Source organism: Choristoneura fumiferana, chromosome 10, assembly GCF_025370935.1.
Source record: "Choristoneura fumiferana chromosome 10, NRCan_CFum_1, whole genome shotgun sequence".
Taxonomy (NCBI): domain Eukaryota; kingdom Metazoa; phylum Arthropoda; class Insecta; order Lepidoptera; family Tortricidae; genus Choristoneura; species Choristoneura fumiferana.
Window position 1 is genome coordinate 4,520,933 of NC_133481.1, and position 21,412 is coordinate 4,542,344.

The 21,412-nt window shown below is 37.7% G+C and overlaps 1 protein-coding gene across 1 annotated transcript; it reads right to left on the reverse strand.

The window, feature by feature from the left end:
- Nucleotides 1-158: 158 nt before the first annotated feature.
- LOC141431877 (synaptic vesicle 2-related protein-like) lies at nucleotides 159-17,851 on the reverse strand. The gene is made up of 13 exons (XM_074093159.1): nucleotides 17,507-17,851; nucleotides 15,797-15,956; nucleotides 13,696-13,792; nucleotides 12,723-12,847; nucleotides 11,996-12,059; nucleotides 10,997-11,122; nucleotides 9,966-10,037; nucleotides 8,450-8,589; nucleotides 7,613-7,773; nucleotides 6,779-6,887; nucleotides 5,632-5,716; nucleotides 4,950-5,039; nucleotides 159-4,184 (listed from the first exon to the last, which is right to left on the reverse strand). The coding sequence occupies exons 1-13, from the start codon at nucleotides 17,625-17,627 to the stop codon at nucleotides 4,047-4,049; spliced, it is 1,488 nt and encodes a 495-aa protein (XP_073949260.1). The 5' UTR covers nucleotides 17,628-17,851; the 3' UTR covers nucleotides 159-4,046.
- Between the last annotated feature and the right edge of the window lie 3,561 nt (nucleotides 17,852-21,412).

Consider the following 21,412-nt stretch of genomic DNA (forward strand, 5'->3'; position numbering starts at 1 on the left):
TGAAACAGCCTGTAAGTCTATTTCTCAGTCCCATTCTAGATGCTGTAGGTTTCGAAAGATCCGAGGTCGTGGTCGTATTGTCTAACGCTCTGGCGCCTGTGACTGTAATCACCATCTCTTTCTAGCCTCGTGTTATACCAACCAACCATGTGACAGAAAGAAGCGGTAAAAACGATTGTGATTCAGAGAGAATAAGGTCCTATTCCTGAGACCACATTGTCTAACTGTTAACGCAATCGGAATTACTTTCACTATTTCTTTCTGTCAAAGGTATATTATGATTAGGGAAGATGACGTTAGACAATACACTCTGTCCTTCCTTAGTCTCTCCGTACCTACCGTAAAAACCGTGCCAATCAAATGAACGATTTAGGATCTAGCATAGCATTGATTTTTATTTCTACAAATTGATTATAATTCCTTATTATTAGAGGAACAAAACAGTAATAGTATCATAGTGCATTTTATTAAACAGTATTTCGTGTAAACTTAACAATAATTTGTATAAAGATTTAAATAAATAACATTTGGTCACATGATCATCAATCATAATTAGAAATAAATGAAGATAGAAATGCTAGATAATTATTTTGCCAATCAATATTAATAAAGCTAAGTCTTATGCGCAAAAGCATGATTCGTTATTTCGCAAGAAGTTTAGTCATTAATCGACGCAGTTTAAAAGTAGGTACCTATAAGACAAAATTGAAAGAGGCACTCACAATTTTATTAATCTCTACAGTCAACGGCCATCATGAAGTAAGGGCCACCGCTAGCTCGCGTGGCACAAATCCAGTGGCGTAGCTACCAAGGGGCTAGGCAGGGCAGTGCCCCGGGGCACTCAACCTCAGGGGCCCTCGAAATTCTGCTTTATAGTTGCTTAGCATTTTTAAAATATAATGATTTTACTACAAAAAACCTTACCAGTTTTGATAGCAGTGGGCCCCATTTTTTTATTTGCCCCAGGGCCCTAAGTTACCTAGCTAACTACGCCACTGGTCAAATCTTTTTGTATTTTTTATTTCAATTCCAAATTTTTACTTTTACGGTCATCCCGTAAAACCTAAATTGAAAATACAAACTGAAATATAGATGCACAGAAAAACCAGAAAAATAAGACCAGCACTGGGAATCGAACCCAGGTCCTCGGTATTCCGTACCGCGTGCTATACCGCTACACCACTGCTGGTCAACGGTACAGACACGAATTTCCCCTATGCACCTCATATTTTAGTTTGTTTGTTTCTTATTTAGCCACTTAAGCAAAAAAAAATACAAAAAGATTCCAAAAAACCAATCTTAATTTGATTGCTTAGTAACGACATCTCTTGTCCGGGTGAGCGGTTGGTTCCAATGGAGTGCCGAAAGTTTCTCGATGAGGGCTACGGTATAGATGTCGCTAGCGTCACTGCTTATTAGAATTAAAATGTTAGAAGATATATTCAATGCCAATCTGGTCAAAATGGTCCAAAAATTGATGCGTCTGGACTGTACGTAAATGGGCACTGACAAAGGTCATTAAATTTACCAAGGGACTCCTAAAGTGCTTCATCAAGTTTCACACATTACTACATGAATTTTGATGCACCTTTAAGTGTCCAGAGTATAATTTAATACCTCGTGGACAGCATTCGTTGGCCAGACTCTACAGCAGCGCTGCATGAGGCGGGTCTCTGCTCATTGAAACTGAAACCTATTGAAACAACACGCCGCGCCAAACCAAGCCAGGCAACTGCGCGAGTTAGTGGAGGCCCTAAATTCTGACACATTACATTACACAAGAAGTTTCTATCAATGTCAAACATAGCAAAAAAAGCTTTACATTTATTTACATACTATTTATGCTGTTACACGCAACAAGTAGGTATAGATTTTTTTTCTTCCTGTTCACATCCCTATCCCTACTATCTTTACTACTTCTTCACACTTGAACCGCTGAGCTTATTTAGATGAGATTTGGCACGAAGGATGGTTCGCGCGATAGCGATAAACAAATTATTCGTAGACGCAGTAGCGTGCAACAGCTAGTAATACGTAGAACGAAGTTTCTAAGCAAACTGCGCGCCGCGCCACGACAATGGCGAGCCGTAAATGTTTCGTTTTAACTAAGTATAATATTCGTAATCGGGTACTCGAGCTTGATAATTACAACGATTACAATCGAATTATAATGTAAAAAATAAATTTAATGTCTGGGGAGCTACTACCAAGTTCGAAACTCGAAGTTCGTATCATGCCGTCCCTCTCATGCAAGATACGAAGTTCGAATTTCGCGCTTCGTAATATAGCCAGCAGGGCTACTACAAAACTCGAAACTCGAAGTTCGTGTCATGCGGTCCCACTGACACTTATACTATTTAATATGAGAACGAGAGGGACGATACGATAGTAGCCCTGCTGGTTCGCTGTATCACGACTGCAGTAATACTTTTGGCGCAGCTAAAATTTTCGTAAAAACAAATTTATATTACTTATTAATATCTGTAAGAAATATGCTTCTTACATAAACAAAACACAGCGAAATTAGCACCTTTTCAGTACTTATTCCCCAAATATCACAACCAAACTTAAGATACATAATACTGACAGTTAGATCAAAAGGTTGTTTTAAGATTTAAGAGTGTTCAGAAAATACGAATCCACATGAAAAATTGTAAACCAAAAGGTAGAATTGATAATAAAGTCTAGAAACCGGATGAAAATGGAAGTAGAAATGTTCGTACTAAATTGTTGCCACATTCAAGCATCGTACGTCAAAAAAGTGACAGTTACATGGAAAGTGCTATTTTCTACTCTAACTTTTTTCATTCTACTTATATTGTAGATGTCAACAATAGCATAACAGGCGATGGATCGATCTTATAAATTATAAACATTATACGATATAAAAATGCATAGCAATAGCTAGCGCTCATGTAAACATTAAAAAAGCGATTACAAAAAACAGTCTTTACATTTGAGTGCTTATTAACTAGGGTGCAAAAACAGACATTATGTTCATTAAGTACCATGTATTGTATTGTAGTGCATGTGTTGTAGTGTATTGTATGTATTGCATGACCTTGATAAAGTTAAATACAAATAAATTATACCAAAGTATAAAACGCGTAGCAAAGTATAAACATTTCATTTTGAGAACTTTTTTTTGGTCGTTACATCCGATATGTCTTTATACCTGAGGCCTTATTGTCTACAGCCCTTTAATTCTAGCATGGTGTGGGTGACACTTGATGCACCGTTTCGTTTTACTCAAAAAAAAGTTGCTGCGGTCTAAATATATGGAAGTACATATATTTCAGTTGTAGCCTGAATATGACTGGCGTAACATATTTGAACATAAATAGTATATTAAACCTATGTTATACGAAATAAAAACCTATCAGATTTTTAAAATCAATTAATAAAAATCAAAGCACAATTAAGTTAAGAAACGTAATATGCATGTAACGTAACACCAGAGACTCGTTTAGTGGTGCGACCTAATGGATCTTGAGTTATATCGGTACTTTTTAATTAATTGGTAAGTAGCGAACATTCTTGTAAATTACGTTAAGCTTTCAAGGTGCAAATAATATTCCAACCTAGAATTTCACTAATACTTTCATCAAAAATGAGCGTAATAATCGGATTGATGATGACATTAATTTTGATTACTATTTTAAATTATTACTTTATTATCGACTCAACTTTCGACACTTTCACTCTCTAGTCTGTGATATTGACAGCTGTCACCCGCACCATGCTAGAATGAAAGCACTGTAACTACAATACTTGTAATCACAATCGTTTTCACCACTTCTTTCTGTCACACGGTATAAGACGAGGGTAGAAAGAGATGGTGAATGCGATCGCAAACGTCAGCACGTTGGACAATACGGCCTCGACTTTGACTTTGAGTCAGTTGAATTCTGAGGATGGGTTTTCTTTCGCTAATTTTCCCTTTTCACACGTCATAATCTCATTAGTAACCCCCATTTACCATGACTTTCCGCCATCTTGCCCAAGACCCTCCCCCCTTTACGAACATAACGCACGCCCCCTTATACCTAGGTAGTGCCAGTGACGTTTTCCCTCATCTCGCGACCCTTGGTTTCTATGGGGAGCAGCAGACACGCTACAGCGGCCAGTAAAGCAGCTGATGCGTACACGCCGGTCGCTATTAGTACCGAGTTCTTCAGTAAAACCTAGAAATAAAAGTATTTTTTTTGAAATATGGATAAGGTTTAAAAATGTAGCCGCAAATAAATACCAAGTATTATTTACTGGAGTTGTTTGTTGCCTACATGAGCAACATTTCTTTCTAAATACAATCCTTGCACAATAGTACATTGAACCTTAAGAGCGGTAAGGAATTACGAACGAGACTCCATTAGAAGCCCGAAGAAGTGTGTGTTAAGTTCCTAATCTGCACTACTATGTACTAACATCCTACGGCCCAAGCCCTCTCACTTTGAGAGACCTGACCCTTTACTACAAAGAACAAAATTCGAACTTCGTGTCTTGCCATCCCGCTCACGCTTATATTATTTAAAACGAGAGTGAGAGGGACGATACGATACGAACTTCGATTTTCGAACTTCGTAGTAGCCCTTCTGTGCCCAGCAAGAAGACGCGAGGCTGAAATGACTATGATGATTGTTTAATATTACTAAATTCTATTGGCCTAATTCGGAGCGCAGTTAGAGCGATCGTCCGTTTCTTACACGGCTTATAATCGCTCTAACTCTTTTCCTTTCAACATGGCTACTTGTACAAGTCCGCTCTCGTTTAATATACAAAGCAAAAATCAATCTAGACTGTGCAAACGCGAAAAACGTAATAAAAAGTGAACCTGCATCTTTTTGGTGTTATAGTTTAGTGCCTATGGTTCAATAGAAGACAACATCCCAATATTGGTCCTTCGAACCGGATGCAATGTTGCGATGATGTTGAATAAAATGAATATTCACCTGTGCAACGTAAGGAGTGATCATAGCGCCGAGTCGAGCGACGCCACTGCATGCGCCGACCGCCGTCGACCTCAGCGCTGTCGGGTAAACCTGGAGATATGGACAGTCATTTTAAGGTCTTTTCTCTCACTGTGTTTTCCACCAGAGATGTGCGAGGATGTGTTGCGAGGAATGTTTGTCATGAACCTAGAAACATTTCATTTACCTATCCTCGCTCCGCCGAGCTGCTTCGACTAGAGATGTGCTGAGCGAGGAGAAGTAAATGAAGCGTTTCTATTGGTTCATTACATCGCAGGTGGTAGGACCTTGTGCAACCGCCCGGATTGCTACCACCATCTTGCTCGCTAGTCCTGCCGTAGTTAAAAAATGCGCACTAATTGCAGAGAGGGCACAGGGCTGCAGCATCGTTCTGCATGAAACTAAAGACAAACTATAACATTTTTATTCTTAGTATCTTTCTTCGTACTTATTTGTTTTGCTTCCGTAACCGCCCGGCATAGAATGTTAATATAGTTACAGTGAGAAAAGTTATTCCATGTCAAAGCCTTTATGACATTAGCATAAGATTGATTTTGACTCGGCCTGTGTAAAAACTTTTTTCACTACATCTATACAGGTCAATCAGGTCATCCACGTAAATACAGAGCCGTTCAAGTTGTTAATTACTGTTATAAATAATTACCTCAGGAGTATAAACGTACGCAGCCTGGAACAATCCGGCAATGATACCACGCGCCAAGAACAAAATGCAGGTCAGGAAAACACGACTGAAAAAAAAAAAGGTATTTGAATTTTATAAAATAGAATGGAAAAAAATATTTGGTGTAAAAAAAATTGTACATGAAATCTTAATCTAAATATAACAGCACTGAACAGTACAGTCAAGGGCAAAAATATGTATACACTTTAGTACCTTGTCTATTTTCGTCATTATATGAACTGTCACAGTGGTTAAAGTGACAAGGTACTAATAAAGTGTATACATATTTTTGCCCTTGACTGTACACCAAAATGGATGCCACTCAGCAAATGCCGATGTCTGATTTTCTTCAGTCATGGCGCTGGTTTTCTGCTGTTTCTGTGGGTTGGTTATACTGCCCTCCTAAGCCAAAAGGCGCTATCTCAAAAAAAAACTTGAGTTATTAATACTATTGTGTAGCTTAAAACATTCTGCATCACATGGTGTAAATGACAGAAAAGCGTTTTTTTTTAGATAGCGCCTTTCGGCTTAGGAGGGCAGTATAGCTCTATATTACAACAAAGACTGTCACTATCTAGCCCTAGGTAAATCAAATTTTAATTTCTAAACCAACCATGGAAGTAGGTACTTTTTTTCATATTTTGATCGTGTTTCTCATGCACGAGCACATTTCTTTTTGCTGTCCACCTTTTGGGGCTGTCCACTTTCGCGGTAAGCTGCTTAATCCGTACTTACTAATATTATAAATGCGAAAGTGTGTTTGTATGTTTGTCCGTCTTTCACGCCGTAACAGAGCGACGGATCGACGTGATTTTTGGCATAGAGATAGTTTATGGGCCCGAGAGTGACATAGGCTACTTTTTATCCCGGAAAAATGCACAGTTCCCGAGGGAACAGCGCGCGATAACCGAATACCACGCGACCGGAGCCGCGAGCAAAAGCTAGTAAAATATAAACTAGGCATACCAAAAATCTTTTAAATGAGAATATAATATAGTAATGTCTGAACCGATTGATATGAAACTAAGTCCCGATGAAGGATATTTTTTATCCAGATAAATTAATCAACGAACCAATTCTTTGCAGTGGAAGTCGCGGGCAACAGCTAGTAAATTGTATATATACTCACTTCTCATTATACACCAGCATGCAAACGCAAATGGAAAATATGACGAACTGGAAAGCCATTGTCTTCTTTCTGCCAAATTTCTCGATGATGAATATCGTCGCGAAGATACCTAAGAATGCAAACGAAATTATTTAGATCAGTGTTTTTCAACATTTATCATGACTTTTTCTTGATCATACAATCATCGCTTTCATGGGCACATAGGTCTTAAATTATAATAAAATATTTCCCGAACATGGAACCCTGTAGTAGGGCACTGCAACATAACTTAAAGCTATTTTCATAATTAATAGTTAGACGATAATCCGATAATTTATAAATATGTAATATAATAGCTCAAAGGAGGGATGTCTGGAAGATACTCCACCGACAAGAGTACTCTTAAGAAGAGAAGAAGAAGAAATATAATTAGTTTACGTATTCTGGAAAAATTCTTGCAATGTGTAGTAACATTTTTTTTTTCATGTATTTTATTTTGTGACAAATATTACTTATTACACACACACACAAACACAGATACACACACATACACGCACGCACGCCCACTAACGAATACACACAAATAATAATAAAATAATAATTCACAATAATAGTATGCCGTACATGCCGACAGTACAAGCAAGGGTGTCGGCAGCTGCCCATCACCCCAGAGAGACTCTAAAGGGATTCTAAAAAAGTTGCCTAATGTAAAGCAACAAAACCAGTCCCGTGCGTCGAAACCGAAACTCGAATGAATTCACCAATTCCAATAAATAAATACCTACAAATTATTCTTTTCTCATTCTTCATATCAACTTGCTCCCCCCCCGCGACGCCCTTGAGTACAAGGTCTACCTGGGAATTCAGCCAGCGTGGTCCAGAGCAGGTCCATGTAGTCCGTGGTGTGGAGAGGGCGGCAGTCGGCCGCGCAGGCCTCCAGCGAGCCGCCGGGCTCCGTCTCGAACAGCTCCGTCGTCATCAGCACCAGACCGTAGTAGCAGAATGCGCACGACATCCTACAACAATGAAGTTTACAAATGGTTATTTTACTGAAAATAGTAGATTGTACAACAAGAGCATAAAACGAGCCATTTTACCCGAGACGTTCATATAGCCACCCGAGCCGGTACGGCGAGGGTGGATAGACACGTCGAGGGGAAAATGAGTTAAATGCTCGAGTTTTACACTCTGCTTTTCACTTCGATGGCGAGGAAATGAAATTGCAACAGTGGAAAGAATTGTTCATGCATTACTATATAACAATATTTTTTCAACTTTATTGATCTATTTTGTTTGATTTGGTTGATTTTTAGTTTCACATAAATTAAAAATTATTAAAAAAAATATGTAGAAACTTTCTAATTTGTGGCTGTTTACACCTGATCGCCTTGGTCTTAGACGAAGATTTTACTTTATGCACTAGAGCATAAAAAGTCTTTTTATGTCGCCTAGATCCAGCATAAACACGAGCTTTACGAGCATGAGATGTGAAAATTAGATTTTTAGTAATTTTGAAATAAATAAATACCTAGTCAATTAAATTGTCTGACGAGTGAATCACAGTTTAGTACTTTCCGGAGCTCTAAAATAGTCAAAAAGGACTTATAATGGGAAATTGTGATCTGCAGTCGAATAAAAAAAAAATGTATATTATGCATTTTACCTAAAGTAAGTCAAGTTGTCGAACCGTACCATATGAGCCATAGGAGCAGGCTGGTGTTCCTCAGTTGCGGTATCAGCAAGTGTTTGAGCCGGCCGCGCTGCCCCATACCCACTGAGTCGTCGCACACTAGACGCCCCAGCAGCATCGGCCGCCCGTTGTCTTGTGCTATCTACCACCGAGGAAAAAAAATAAGCTGGACAAGTTTAAGAGGGCCAATCAACTTTTTTACCGACACTAATCTGTCCGCGACATTTTTCAAACAATACGGTATTTGACAACTCCTTAATTTGCCATATCTTAATATTATTCTGAAAATATAGATATACAGATAGTGTTTAGCGAAGAGAAAATTTAAATCAGTTGCAAATTGGATTTATAGTGATTTTTTGAAAAATCTGTATACTTACCTGTCTCTTTCTCAAACGCTTTTCTCTATGCAACAAGTATGGCGGTACTGGCGTGTGACGTCACATGCCAGTATGTCTTTCTCTTTCTAATCTTGAATTTCAAACCTTTATAACTTTGTTATTTGTAAAGGTTGCTTAAAAATTGTTTCTCTATTCGATAACAGGCATTGTGATTTTTTAATTTATAAAACATATACAAAATAGTCAAATACCGTATTGCAGATTTTTGTAAGTAAACATGTTTTTTCTGTAATTTAATAGATGGTGTATGTACATGAATACATGCCATCCTACGTAAGTTCAACCTATTAAACCGTGAAATATCTTGTTGGAAGTACGATTTTCTGGTAACGCCAGAGACAATTTTAGTAACGCAGGAGACGCCCAAAGTGTCGGTAAAATAGTTGATTGGCCCAAGTTTAAGGAATTAGGTTTTAGGTTAAGTTTGAGGTCCCGGGTTCGATTCCCAGCCGGGCCAGATATTTGTATGAATAATACGAATGTTTGTTCTCGGGTCATGGTGTAGTTAAGTATGTATTTATCTATATAAGTATCTTTATCCGTTGCCTAGTTTCTATAGTACAAAGCTTTGCTTAATTTGGGACTAGGTTCAGTTGGTGTCAAGTGTCCCATGATATTTATTTATTTATTTTAATAACAAAAGCCCCTAGACCAGCGTTTCTTAACCTTTTTCAGTCTGCGGCCCCGTAGAAAATCAAGCACACTTCAAGGACCCCCTTAATAAAAAAAACAGAAATAAATTCAAATGTCCATAGATAAGACGGTGGACCCCCATACACATACTCGCGGAAGGGTCCGCGGATCACAGGTTAAGAAACGCTGCCCTACAAGTGCCCTAGAAAGGACAGCGTTTCTTAACCTGTGGTGGTGTGGTGGTGACTAGAAATTGTTTCTCGTTCTCTATTTGTTTTGTTCGAATAGACGGAGACGGCATCACATTTAACCGTCGGTTAACGCTAATCAATGGATGGTGAAACAGCCCCTAAGTATTTCACGGCTTGTTAGTATGCCGCCAGTTGGCTCAGTTCATAAAACATCACTCGTATTGTAATGAGTCTTATTGTATTATGTAACAGTCACATAAACTACTATTTCATATCTAATCAACAGAACTTGCCTGTTCTAATGTAGCCAACGCTTTGTCTGGATGTCCACTAGCAACGTGAAACCTCGCCGATTCTGGGAGCCACTGAAATGGTAAATTAAAATACAGTACGTGGTACAGTACTTGGAGTTAACACTTGACAGATGGGCGTGCCTTCAGTCGATTTTCAACTTTGACGTCATACAAATAAAGCCATATTTAGTATACCGGCGTATATTTATTTGTATGACCTCAAAGTTGAAAATTGACTGAAGGCACGCGCATCTGTCAAGTGTTAACTCCAAGTAATCGTACTGTACATAATTAGTACCTGTGTAACTTCAGAACTTAAAACATTGACAATGACAGGTGATCATTCATTGTCAAGAGCCCGGAGTTGTCGCAGCATTAATGATCTGTCATGGTGACTTAACACCTGACGCCTGAATTCCTGATTTCCTGAGTTATTATTTAGGAGTCATTCAAGTATTACGTAAGCAGAGTTTTAGTCATTTTTAACTCCCCCCCCCCCTGTCAGCGAAAGTCAGCAAACCTCCTCCCCCCTATATATGCTTACGTAAACATTGGTATATATATATTGAAATCTATTCGGTTTCTTTATTATTTATGTGAATTTGTTGCAAGTCGCCGGATTGCTACCACCATCTTGCTCGCTAATCCTGCCATGAAGCAGCAGTGTGTTGTGTTTCGGCGTGGCGTGTTACTGGCACTTGAGGTATCCCATCTTAGGCCTCTAGGTTGGCAACGCATCTGCTATCCCCCTGGTGTTGCAGATGTCTATGGGCGGTGGTGATCTTTTACCATCAGGAGACCCACTTGCTCGTTTGCCATCCAGTCGAATAAAAAAAAAGTCGGGTAGCTATATTTGCTTGAATTAAAACCTACTACATTTTGAAAAAAAACAAGAAATAATAAATAAATATTGCTGACGTAAGCACTATCTAGACCCCCCCCCGGCCCCCATGTCTTCAAAAATAAGCAAAGACCCCACCCCCCTTCGGTGCTTACGTAATACTTGAATTATTCGTAGGTAAAAATCTTACCGGGCATATGAGGGCGAAGATAAGAAGTGGTATCGTGGAGAGAGCGAGGAGCCAGTGGAATCCCAGCGTCGGCATCACAACCAGCGCTAAAGCCACTTCAAGACAAGCCCCGAGCGCCCAGAAACACTGCAAAAAGGTTAATTAAGTTTAAAATGATAACTGATAAATTACTATTTCACTTCTCATTCTCCTAAAGCTCGTGTTTATGCTGGATCTAGGCGACATAAAATTATTATGCTCTAGTGCATAAAGTTAAATCTTCGTCTAAGAGCAAGGCAATCAGGTGTAAACAGCCACAAACAAAGAAGTTTTTACATATTTTTTATAATTATTATTTTATATAAAACTAAACATCAATAAAATCAATCAAAATAAATCAATAAAACTAAAAAAAAACTGATAGTTTTGGCCGCTTTTTCTTGCATGCGTAAGCAGGAGATTAGTCCTACAGATACCGCGCGAGTTGAATACAAAGCTCAGGAATACGATAGTGTTGCGACCTTATTAGAATTACCTAATGATGACGAATTTATCGACATACAGAAGATATGTCGATAAATTTGTAAAAGAAATGTTATTTTAATTTAAACATTTTATTATTATTATTTTTTACTTTCGCGCTTTAAACACATAATTATGTATATACAGGACTTAGCACCTAACCTTTTATTTCTTTCATTCATTCATCGTGGTCGCAACGTGACTCAACACGATGGATGCAACTCAAATAAACCGTCAACAAAAAAAAAGAACGGAAACGAAGAACGAAAACTCGGAACTCGGATCAGCCATCATTAAAAACAAAAAATAATACGGGGTGCAACATGAGTATTAACGCGATCGATATGTGTACGACAGCTATGAAGGACAGCACTACACTAAAGGCGACAGAGGCGGGGCGTGTGGATAGCGGGGGGAGAGGCTCCCGCTCTTCACCTCAGGCCCCGACTGCATTCAACTCGCGCGCTATCTGTATTTGAGTATTGCAAAGAGTCTTACATCCAGTAAGACGACACACTTGGCTCTCTGCTTTGTCGGTAGAAACTCTGCGTACAGTGTCACGCTGGAAACAATAAAATTAATATATATTAAAAAAAAACATATTTATTATACCACCGAATGACGACCGGATGGCCAAGTGGTTAGAGAACCTGACTACGAAGCTTAAGGTCCCGGGTTCGATTCCCGGCCGGGTAGATATTTATATGAATAATACGAAGGTTGTTATTGTTTTCGGATTTGGATGTTTAATATGTATTTAAGTATGTATTTATCTATATAAGTATATTTAGCTGTTGCCTAGTATCCACAGTACAAGCTTTGCTTAGATTGGGTCAAGGTCAATTGGTGTCAGGTGTCCCACGATATTTATTATTATTATTAAATAAAATACAACACAAGGAGATTACAATAATTCATTATAGGCTGAGGCTGTATCTTAGGACCCGAGTGAATGATAATGTTTATGTGTAAAAATTTCTAAGTATAGGTTGATTGAAACGTTGATAATTGTGTTATAAGAAGTATATGCTTCTTTACAAAATATAAGGAGAGCCTTTCATAAGAACGGCACTCACACAGTGACAAGAGACATTACCTACCCTCATTCAAATCATTCGTGCCAGTTCTTGTGAATCGACCTATACCTAAATGCTACTACTAGCTACTAGTCCTTATTATTTTAAATTTCATACATTTTCAGAAGTAATTAAGTTGTAATACTAACGATTGTGGTACACATCCGATGGCAAAACCAACGAGACCTCGCAAGAATAAGAGCCATAGAAAATTTGGGGCTATGGCACTCAGAAGGCCATAGTAGAACAGCAACACCCCACACATACTGAGGGCCTGCAATCAGAAAAATACAGTCCAGCAATCATCATCATCATCATAGGGGATCATCTATAAAATACATCAAACAAATTGTGAAACAGGAACAAAATGTCATGGGGAGGGGGAGGCTAAAAAGGTCATATTGGTATGCTTAATTTATGGATGGTCCCATGTGCCAGACCATAAGGAAGTTTAATCAATAGGAATCATCATCATCTCGGCCTATTATACGTCCCACTGTTGGGCACAGGCGTCCTCTCAGAATGAGAGGGTTTGGGCCCTAATTCTCGCAGACACATTATTGAATTTCTTCGCAGGTTGATTCCCTCACGAGTTTTACCTTCGCCTTAAAGCTCATGGTTTTAAAATGTAATTTCACACATGAATTCTGAAAAGCTAAGAGGAAACGTATACTTGAGAGACCATAGATTAATCCACTAGGCCATCACGGCTTTTAAATAAGTAGATAAGCAGCTTAGGAATTTAAGATGGAACAGCTAAGCCAACTGATTAATTGACGGCCACGCGATAATGTTCTCAATCTGGATTTTTAGGGTTCTGTAGGTACCCAAGCGAAGCCCTATTGCTGTCATTCCCATGTCCGTCCGTCTGTCACAAAGGTTTTGTAGCAAAACGATTGGAGCTTATTAAATTTTTCATCACACTAGCTCGTAAACAAGTGTCGTAGCCTCTATCGGCGAATTCATACGCGATAGCCCTCATTACCCATTGGCGTGCATTGGGTCGATTCCAGGGTAGGCAGCTGGTACTTTACGCTCCAGTAGCACGCCACCAGCACTAGCGCCGCTTACCCTGCCGCCGACTCAATGCACTACGTATCGTATCGCAGAAGGCACACTTACGGTTTTTCTTCCATATCGATCACTGATATTGCCCCAGAACGTAGAACTGAGCATCATTCCCAAGAACACCACTGTTGTCGTGAGAGCTTGCTGATACCTGCATTAAAAATACATAAGTTTTTGTTAAAAAGAATACAAACTTTTTTGCCGACTGTAATTTTTGTTTACTGTACTTGCATTGTCATCCAACTTGCATGTTTATACCAAAATTCAAGTCACCCCGACTATTGGAAATAGAGTAACAGACATAGAGACCAGTGAGTGAACTGTATGAGCAATTTAAGTAACTACGAATATAACGACTGTATTACATCGCGACTTTTGAGGACCCTTTTCCTATATTAAGGTGGTGTTATTAAGACAAAGGCGGAAATGTCCCTAATAAATATCTTTTTTTTTTTTTTTTTTTTTTTTTATTATTGTTTAATTGTACTCGCATGACATTTTTTCTTTTATTTTGATTTTTGATTGAATTGTTCCAATGTATTCTTTTTTTTTTATCAAATTCTATTTTAATCTGTTTTAAGTACCGAATTTTTAACATTGTAATGGACATCTCGCATTTATGGTCAATGACATGTGCTCCGTAATTGTCATGTATATCGGAATAAAGTACCTTTAAATAGTTTATAATATGGCTCAAATTGTAATATACATGATGTGGATGTACTTTCTAAATAAATAAATAAATATGAGTCCCAAAATATCGCATAATCGAGCTTACTTTATACAACATTTTATAATATTTCATAATGTATAATATGTGTAAATTCATAAGAAATGGTATTATTCAATCTATTTTTACTATACACGGCGTGTTGATGTTGCGTGAAGCTAAGCGATTTACAGTGTATATCTATGGATTCTGAAATGACTCTGAAGCTGTTACGCGAAATAATATAAGAGAAAATTAACCCGACATTTACAATGTGTTACAATGCAGTAATTACCAAGGAGCGGAATTCTCATAGCAAAAATCAAATATCACGAGGGATTGACTTGTGTGCAAAAACGGAACCCTTATAGTTTCGCGATGTCTGTCTGTCTGTCTGTCCGTCCGCGGCTATGCTCATGGACTATCAGTGCTAGAAATCTGTAATTTTGCACGAATATATATGTAAACTATGCCGACAAAATGGTACAATAAAAAAAAACAAAAACAAATAACGTAAGTGGTGGTGATTTTTTTTTCTCATCCAACCTTGTAGTGTGGGGTATCGTTGGATAGGTATTTTAAAATCATGGGGGGTTGCTCAAACGATTTTTCGATTCAGAGCTTTGTTTGCAAAATATTCAATTTTAAAGTGGAAATTTTCAATAAAATCGAGCGTCCCCCCCCCCCCTCCCTCTAAAATTTGAAATTTGAAATAATTCAGGATGGTAGTAAGTATATCAAACTTACAAGGAAAACTGTAACGGTTAAGTTTTCTTGAGAATTATTAGTAGTTTAAGAGTAAATAGCAAATAACTCAAATAAGGTATAAAATATACCTAAACTGGTACAAAATACGAAATCCTTAGAATAATATTACTTATTTTTTTCATAACGGCTACGGAACCCTATTTCGGGCGTGTCCGACACGGTCTTGGCCAGTTTTTTTGTAAGACATGTAATTTGGTACAGATAATAATGTTTGGTTTGAAAGACAATGCAAATAATGGAATTTTTGCAGAAACTTACTAACAATGTTAATATAATTAATATAATATTAGTTAGTTATAGAACACAAACCAGAACCAGTTTAGAAGCTTGAAGAGGAATTATGTCCAACAGCGAGTTAATAAGTGCTGAGGGAGAGAAAGAAAGTGGATTAGTTACATGAAGGAATCCTTATAAGAAAAACCACAGAGAAAAACAAGACTTGTTTTTATCTGTGGTTTTTCTTAGTGTGTTATCAAATCAATTAAATCTTGAAAAACTAGAACATACATATAAACTAGAACTCTTTTTACATATAGAATGTAAAAAGAGTAGATTCCTGGGTAGCAAATATGTATTTCTATTAAGTCATCAGTTAGGTCATCAGATTTTTATTTGTTTATCTTTTATTTATTTTATTTATTATTATGTATATTCAATCGTCACCAAAGCTGTCTTTACTTGCTGATATTCCATTCGCAGTGCAAGGCAGGTGACAGGATGCTCAATATGGTCATTTCCATGGAGTCAGCCATCCAGCAGAGGCCAGTGCACAGCGACAGCTTCACCTGGAACCAGCCGAAGCCCAGCGCATTCACAGCTTGAGTTACAGTGAATGTATCTGCAAAGAAAATTCTAAAATTGAACAAGAATATTATTTCATTGTTTTCTTTATAATGCATTACTTATGATTCATAACTTGTAAACAAAGTATTGAATAAGTCTCTTTTATTTATTTGTTTATTTAAGAACTAGCCTACTATCTCACTTAATATTATAAATGCAAAAGTTTGTAAGTCTGTTTGTTTGTTTGTTGACTCATCACGTCTAAACTGCTGAACCGATTTTGAGGAAACTTGGTATACAGATAGTTTGAGTCCCGGGGAAGGGAAGGACATAGAATAGTTTTCATCCTGAAAAATTGCATAGTTCTTGCGAGATAGCAATAAACTAATTCTATGCGGATGGAGTTGCGGGCACCAGCTAGTACTGAATAAATGAATATGACCAAACTTTGTGTAATATTGACATAAATATACCTACTATTAATGAAGTGAAACTTTGCTAGTTTTTTGGTTTAATTAATAATAATAATAATATTAAATAGCTGGGGCTCAATTGAGACTGCTGGACGCATGAGGCTTGATTTTGTTTGACTTAGGGCTCAAAATTGCACCAAAAATCACTGCTTCATGGAGCAGCACGCTCAGCGGGGACATGGCTTATCACATTATGATCCTAATGGTTGTCCTGATGGTATGATTTAAATGAATTTTTGTACAAAGTTAGACCATGATGCAGAAACAGGCTTAAGATACTTTATTTCAGATTCTTCAAACAAAGTTGATAATTTAATTTCGAGATTTAAAAAAATATTTATAACTTAAGTATTTAACAAACTAAAATAAATTATTCGATATTACCAATGACCATAGGGCTGGTGCATGTCTCGCCCAAAGTATTGGGATCACAATCCAGCACGGAAATGCAGCCAGCCGCAGGGACAAGCCTTGGGGGAATTGTATATATAGTTAAGTTATTTTAAGATAGTTTAGTATACTTCAATTGTACCTTTACCATTGTTTGTTTAAATAAATTTAATTTAAATAACTTTTAAGGTCCATGTCAAATTTTATTCTATAAATTCAAAATTTTAAGATTCATTAGTGAGTTCCATGTAAATGTAAAATAAGTCCTGTTTATAGGATTTTAGGCCTAGTGGGAATAAAGCCCTAGTACAGTACTTAGGTGCAGGTTATGGTTAAAAAAAAAATGTTTTTCCAACCAGACCGAGCTTTGATTATTTACCCTTGAAATCCCTAACATAGCAAATTACATTGGTCATTTCATAGGTTCCCTAAAAAATAAAAACAATAAAGACTTTTTAAATGTAATAGATTTAGAAGCTTTGGCAAGAGTGGTTCACTCCCAATTTTTGAAGAACAGTACTGTTAATTTAATATCTGAATGATTCGTATATTGAATAACTTCGCAACTATTCGGCAACTCTACCTAGAAATTCCTCAAAGAGAAATTAACTTTACATAAAGAGCCAAAGCAGAAGTTGTAATTTCCAATGTTATCATAAGCTGGCATTTACGATCTTAACACACATTCCATCAACCAACGTCATTTGGTACTTAATAACAACGGCATTCCATTTAAACTTACCGTCCGGAACGACGGTGACTGAAGCCATCTCGATTTCCTGAGGAGGTGGCATAGCCTGTGGACCAGGTCTTGGCCCCACGCCATTATCATCCAAGTCCTGATACCCCTTAGAACGCCGCATCTTCAACGTTCAATGAGCACAAATAATAACAGTTAAATTCTACGTGGACGCTTCGGAATAACGGGAGAGAGAGCGGGTGTGATCGTCAGTTATATCGCGCTGAATGTACTTTTTATTCCACTGAAAATTAACTTTAATAACCATAACTGAAATGTAGTGTGTGAGTCACATCGTAATAAAATAAAAAATATAAAGCGAACAAAACAAACTTTGCAGTTTCTCTCCTTTCCTTCAACTTTATTAGTAAAGTAGGTGCCAATGCCAAAATTCAATTTGACGACGATAGCTGTCAGCGTCAAAGTGACAGTTATTAGTTTGTAGTCCGAATTGCATACTATACATTATTACAAAAAACTCGACAAAAAACTAAAATAAAATAAAATAAAGCCTAGTGGTCTAGGAGTAAAGTGACTTGAAGTTCAGTCGCGATCATTATGAAATGTATGAAATATGTACCAGCAGGGCTACTACGAAACTCGAAACTCGAAGTTCGTGTCGTGCGATCGCCCTGACACTTATACTATTTAATACGAGAGCGCGAGGGACGGTATGATACAAACTTCGAGTTTCGAGTTTCGTAGGTAGACCTGCTGTTTTTCATATTGTCGTCGGCCGATATCGGATATCGGAGCGACACCGATATGTTGGCGGCACCATCAGACGCCCGTGGGTTGTCGGACGATATGTTTGTATGTGTGCTATACGTGTATTTAAATTGTCTCTGTGGGTGTGCTAAGCTGTCCAGCAAATGGCCGAATCGGAACGATTTTGTCGGAATATGTGAAAACAGTACATGGTGTCAGCTATCGGGTGTCGATCATCGTTGTCCGATACCGATATCGGATCGGATAATCTGAAAGTGCTCTGAAATAAAGACAGTCTGAAAACGCTCTCAGTTGCGCGCTACAGAGTTATAAGAGCGTTTTCGATTATCCGGTCTGATATCGGTATCGGCGTCAGGGCAAGTGAAATGTATGAATTATATGTACCTGTCTTTCAGATTATCTGATCCGATATTGGATCATATTTTATACATCTTACTTGCCCCGATAAGCCCGATATCGTATCGGCGTCCGATACGGAAATTGGATCGGATAATCTGAAATCGCTCTAAGTGTCAACTTCGTCTAATCACTAATCTGCAGGGCTACTATGAAACTCGAAAATCGAAGTTCGTATCGTACCGTGCCAATGACGCTTATATTATTTAATACGAGAGTGGGAGGGACGGTACGATACGAACTTCGATTTTCGAATTTCGTAGTAGCCCTACTGCTAAGTAGTGCTGAGCGCAAATTAGCAGGGCTACTACGAAACTCGAAGTTCGTGTCGTGCGGTCCCTCTGACACTTATACTATTTAATATGAGAGCGAGAGGGACGGTAGTAGCTAGCCAGAGTTGCCTGCGACTTATTCGATATACTCGTATTTAAAATACAAAATGCAAAACACCTTTTTTGAGAATTTTGTATATAAAATACCTTTTATAAAAAGCATTTTGTATTTTATTTGAATACTTTTTGAGATGTACGTTATATGTTATATTTTGTAAAATGCAAAATACTTTACTGCTATGTTTCGCCAACATTACCACTCAAATTTTCATGTTTAAATAGCTCAGCGATTCGACAATAGTACATACCTGTCATCTCCCAGGATAACAGGATCGAAGGATTTTGGGCACAAATTTGTGGCTCTGGGAGAGGACAGGTTAAATAAATAAAAAACGATATTACACCTATTACACAGACTACTAAGAGATACTAACGTGGTCTATTAGAAGCCCGAAGTCGAAGACAGGGCTTTAATGAGTCGATGTTTGTAATTCTAGTACCGCCCGTGCGACATACCTAAAATGTTTTTCATCACATTTGAGAGTATATATTTCTAAAAGAAAAAATATAATTCCTTCAAATAATTGGCGATACCTTGGGCTGCGCTCTTGGCGCCATGCACGTGCAGCAGCAGCGCGCGCAGCAGTATCAGGCTGCTACCACGAAACTCGAGTTGGGAGTTCGGGCTTCGTTTCGATGATTTGCTCACGAGTTACTTCGATTTCGTTTTCGATCCGAATTCGTTTCGACTAGTTTTCGAGCGGTTTTGTCTACTACGAACTCAAACTTCGAGATTGGTTACGGATTTGGCCTACCATGAAAGCAAACTTCGCCAACGATTTCGAGTTTTGACGTAAAGTTTCGAGTAGAAATGTCAAATCACACGATAACTAAATTGTTGTCGTTTGCCTTCGATTCAATGAATGTTGCAGGAAAAGCGACCTTGTGGACGATTTTGTTTGTTTTGATGCGAACTTGTGTGTGACAGTGACAGTGTGATGTGATCCAGCTTTATCAATGTAATTGTGTTTTTATTTAATTAATACAATCTTGGCAGTTTAACACATTTTCTTAGTTAAAACAGTTATCTTATTCTTTTGAGATAAATGAAGTTTCTTGGCTCGAAAATATATGAGAAATTATTAAAATACTTGTACCTATATACACTTCTAAAAAAGCTACGCAAGCAGTAAATTTCGTAAATTGTCTAGTAAAACTAGGCAAAACTCTTTTTTTTCTGTGGGCAGTTGTGTAAAAGAATAATATATACTGATAGAAGACTTACAGTGTCAGTAGATATTACAAGATGAATTTTCCACAGCAGTTGCATGTTCGTAGCAGAAATTTTAATGATTTTTGAAAATTCGTTTCTTTTTTTTAGTTGAACTAATGAAACGATTTTATTAGTGGTAGAAGCTTTACCTGAATATCTAACTGACCGCCAAAGGCAAATACCTTCTGGCTGACTCAGGAGGTGTTTAAGGCCCTCTGTGCGGAGGTGGTACCCTTACTTCTCCTAAAGCTAAATAGCCGTGGAATCGACCCTACCATAAAGGTAAGCCCTTATCCATAGTGATCATACTAATATTATCAGAGCCTAGACTTTTGTGGCACTTTTGACCTGATTAGATGAAATACCATAAGGACATGGAATTCTATTGCAGATGGAGTTGCGGCTGTTGCTGTGGCTAGTTTATAAATGCAAAAAGTGTCTGTCTTTCTGTTACCTCTATGCACACACTTAAACCACTGAACCAATTTAGACAAAATTTGATGTGTAAAGTAGTTGAGTCCTGGGAAGGACATAGGATAAGTTTTTAATCCAGAAAATTCATAGTCCTGCGGGATAGCCATAAGCAATTCTTTGCAGATAGAGCCGTGGGCACCAGGTAGTATTATATAATATGGACCACTCACTTATGTATGTAATAAGCAAGAAAAATGGTTACAAATATAAAAAAATACAAAGAGAATTATATGTCAGCAGCCGTGTGCAGCATGTTACATACCACACAAGACAAAGATACTGTAGAAGTTTTATAAAATAATAGATCCAGCAAAGAGTCTCTATACATCTCACCGACAGATCTAACTGCCAGATTCGGTTCATATATATATTCCTAAGGAAGGAGGGTGGTTTTATTTAGCCAGCGAGTATATTTTAAAAGTGACAGCTGTATCTGGTATGCTATGACAGTTACAACCCTAAAAAAGAAACTGTTTAATTTTCCAGTTTTCTTTCACAGCTTTGAAGTTTTATAGGTAGGGGAGCTTATCTAGAATGTGTAAGTGGGAGGACTATTGGGTCTCCAATGTCCCACAACATATATAGTTCAATGAGGCTGCTAGTTTATCAGTTAAATAATAAATATTTATAAAAAAGTTATTCCGAATTAGATTTTTGGCCACAACTTCTGGAATGCAATTAACTGCAGGCTATCTCCATAGCAAA

Coding starts and splice junctions, on each gene's coding strand:
- LOC141431877 (XM_074093159.1), bottom strand. CDS start 17,627: ATGCGGCGTTCTAAGGGGTATCAGGACTTGGATGATAATGGCGTGGGG. Junction 12,060..12,722: donor ATCGGATGTGTACCACAATC/GTTAGTATTACA, acceptor TATTGTTTCCAG/CGTGACACTGTACGCAGAGT. Junction 7,774..8,449: donor CTGCTCCTATGGCTCATATG/GTACGGTTCGAC, acceptor TCATTGTTGTAG/GATGTCGTGCGCATTCTGCT.